A 2,803-nucleotide genomic window follows, 5' to 3' on the forward strand; every position below is an offset into this window, starting at 1 on the left:
GAATTTCTATAGAAAGTACTTTTATAATAATGCCAATATATTTATATGTCTAATACTATTATGAAGAGTCTTTATTAATTATAAATATATTTGCTTCTGTAAATTTGACAAATAATTTTCTTAGTTGAAAATTTAATTGTATAAGCATATAAATGGAATGGATAGTATCCGAATTATAGAAAACATGAAAAAAATCTGTCACAATGACAAAAAATTAAAAACATTATAGCCTTAATAAATAATACAAATTTGATAATATTGCATGGCTATGTTTAGGGCTTAGGGTTAGTTTAAATATTTGAATATGCGAAATGATAGGATTATTTAAATATTAATAAAATTTTCTTCATGAAATAAACTTGTTAAACAGTTCAAATTGTAGGAAATATTAAATATAATTGTTAAATGAATACTTCTCTGGAATATTTCCATGAGGTTGCTAAAATAGCAAACGTTAGGAATTTAAGGAAGTAGATGCCTTTGTTGTTTCCCTTCATGTGATATATGGTTATGATTTCAAATATGTATGCGAAGCAGTAAAAATTGTAGTTATACGAAAATTTTCTTTTGACAATATTCAGGGTTTAGGGTTTAGGTTTAGGGTTTAGGGTTTAGGGTTTAGGGTTCAGGGTTCAGGGTTCAGGGTTCAGGATTTAGTTTTATGTTTAGGGTTCTATGCTTCGTTTTGAAGTATTGGTCAGACGTTGCACGTTCGCAAAAGCATTTTGGCAGATATTATTTTATAACCTTGAAGGAATGCAAAAAAATAACTAGCAGGAACTTAAGTCAGGATTCCGGTAAATGTACATATGCATGTATCTTCAAATGAATGTAATAAAATTTATTTATTTTTAAAAAAAATATAAGTTGGGGATTTGTACGAACGTAAAGAAATATTTGTAATGGTTTAAAAAAATAAGTATGTTCCTTTAAGTATTTGTCCAAAATGTATGTTCAGATAAAAATATGTACTACACCCCTAGTCAGTGTTACATACATGTTTGTGCATGTCTAAAGACTCAGGAAAAAGAAAAAACTTGTATTTGCAAAAAATGGGCAGTACATGAATACAAAATAAAGTCTGCATGTAAAATAATTCACTTAAAAACGAATTGAACTTGCGAAACACTTTACAGACTCGAGCAAATTTCTTGGCTATGTCTGTGAAAATATGATGGTAATCAGTCACCTGATAAGCGAGCGTGGTCTGCAAAATTGGCACGTGCAGTGAAAAGGTTGAAAAAGTGGTGAAACGGTTTGAAAATATTGGGAAAAAATGCGAACAGAAAGTGAAAAAACACAAAAATTTAACACACTGCTAACACACTTCTAACGAATTTGAAACATGCTGCAAAATTAGGGCGGACAAATTGAGGCAGTGCCAGGCTGGCAACAATCATGTCGTTTATGTGCAACTGGCAATTGAGCCATACTGGGACTTTCAATGCCATTTTTGAGGCCCTCGCTAACGGCTCTCATTGTGTTGCATCTCGTGCTGATCAAAAGTAAGGGGGAAGCGCATCCACCGCGTGATGCCACACCACTTTTTAGCAAGTTCACATCCCTTAGCACCATGTCATACGTACACATATCCCATGCGCAAATAACAATTTAGACATGATTCGTTTTCTGCTATACGAATACGCAATTGGACATAATCAACTTAATGCCAGTGGAAATAGCCCCCTCATGTGGGTCATACATAATAAGCATTGTGAAGCTGTAAAGGAAGTGCTAGTTTTTGACTACCTTTTATATATCAAAGAATATACCACAGTGGAAAGAAAAAATAAAAGAACTGTATGAACATATGAGGAAAGATTTTTTGCAAATTTTCCTCGTGAAGGACTGATATTAGTTAAGTGCCCATGTCAAAAATAAAATAAACTCGATGAATTTTTTCAGTAGCATTTTCTCTGACGATCATGATGGCAGATTTGGGCAATAGAGACAGTAGGCAGGGTGTCGAAAGTGCTACTTTAAACGGCTAGAGAGGGACTTGGGGGAAGCAAATTCGCCTGTACAAGGAATTCAACAAAATCGACCTACTGAAGAAAAACGAATTCGACAAGAGCATTCTGTCGGAGGCCTTCAAAGCCCAGGACGAAAATATTTTGCATGTCGTTCTGAGCCACGAATGTCGAGTTTGCTAGACGAACAGAATTGGCGCGCGATGAGTGGCATGAGCAGCGGCATATGCAGCGGCGTATTCAACCGTGGGGACAGCGCACCCAATTGCCACAACGACATAGAGTTCACGATAAACCTAGAGGACGCAAAAATAATTCAGGAGTGGACCCGGAAGATGCTCATTAACGAAAAGGAAAAGTAAAAAACGTGGAAAGCGAAGAAGAGGCCACTATACGGATAAGATAAATTGGGCTAAACTATTTTGGGAATTCATTTGAGGATGGAAAAACATCAGGAGAACAGATACATTCGCGTAATGACATCACCGGGATTAACATTTGGGAGTACTGTCTCATGATAAGCAAATGGATCTCCGACTTGTACCTCTAGAATAGCACCCTCTTTAGTAACAAAGTGGTGTTAGAACTCGGTGCAGGGAGTGAAGTGGCCAGGATTTGGCTTTTCACGCGTGAGAACAATTTTCGCAACGGAACTAGTCAAGGACAGCACCAAGTAGTCATTACTTATGTCAACCCTTTCACTCCAAGTAACATTTCGCATAAGGTCCTATTAAGCGAAGAACTGTTTGGCCTCCCAGATTCAGCATGGATGAGTAAAGTAAAAATATGTACCATCGATTGGATCAATGAAAATACTTACCAACGTGTAAATG

General features: G+C 36.1%; 1 protein-coding gene across 1 annotated transcript; it reads left to right on the forward strand.

Moving 5' to 3' along the window:
• Nucleotides 1–1,617: 1,617 nt before the first annotated feature.
• PCYB_003280 (hypothetical protein) lies at nucleotides 1,618–2,796 on the forward strand (the record flags this gene model as incomplete). The annotated part of the gene is made up of 4 exons (XM_004227749.1): nucleotides 1,618–1,800; nucleotides 1,992–2,153; nucleotides 2,411–2,443; nucleotides 2,521–2,796. 2 exons carry the CDS (start codon nucleotides 1,618–1,620, stop codon nucleotides 2,151–2,153), a joined length of 345 nt encoding a protein of 114 aa, XP_004227797.1. The 3' UTR covers nucleotides 2,411–2,443; nucleotides 2,521–2,796.
• Between the last annotated feature and the right edge of the window lie 7 nt (nucleotides 2,797–2,803).

The sequence above is a fragment of the Plasmodium cynomolgi genome, assembly GCF_000321355.1.
Source record: "Plasmodium cynomolgi strain B DNA, scaffold: 0262, whole genome shotgun sequence".
NCBI lineage: Eukaryota > Apicomplexa > Aconoidasida > Haemosporida > Plasmodiidae > Plasmodium > Plasmodium cynomolgi.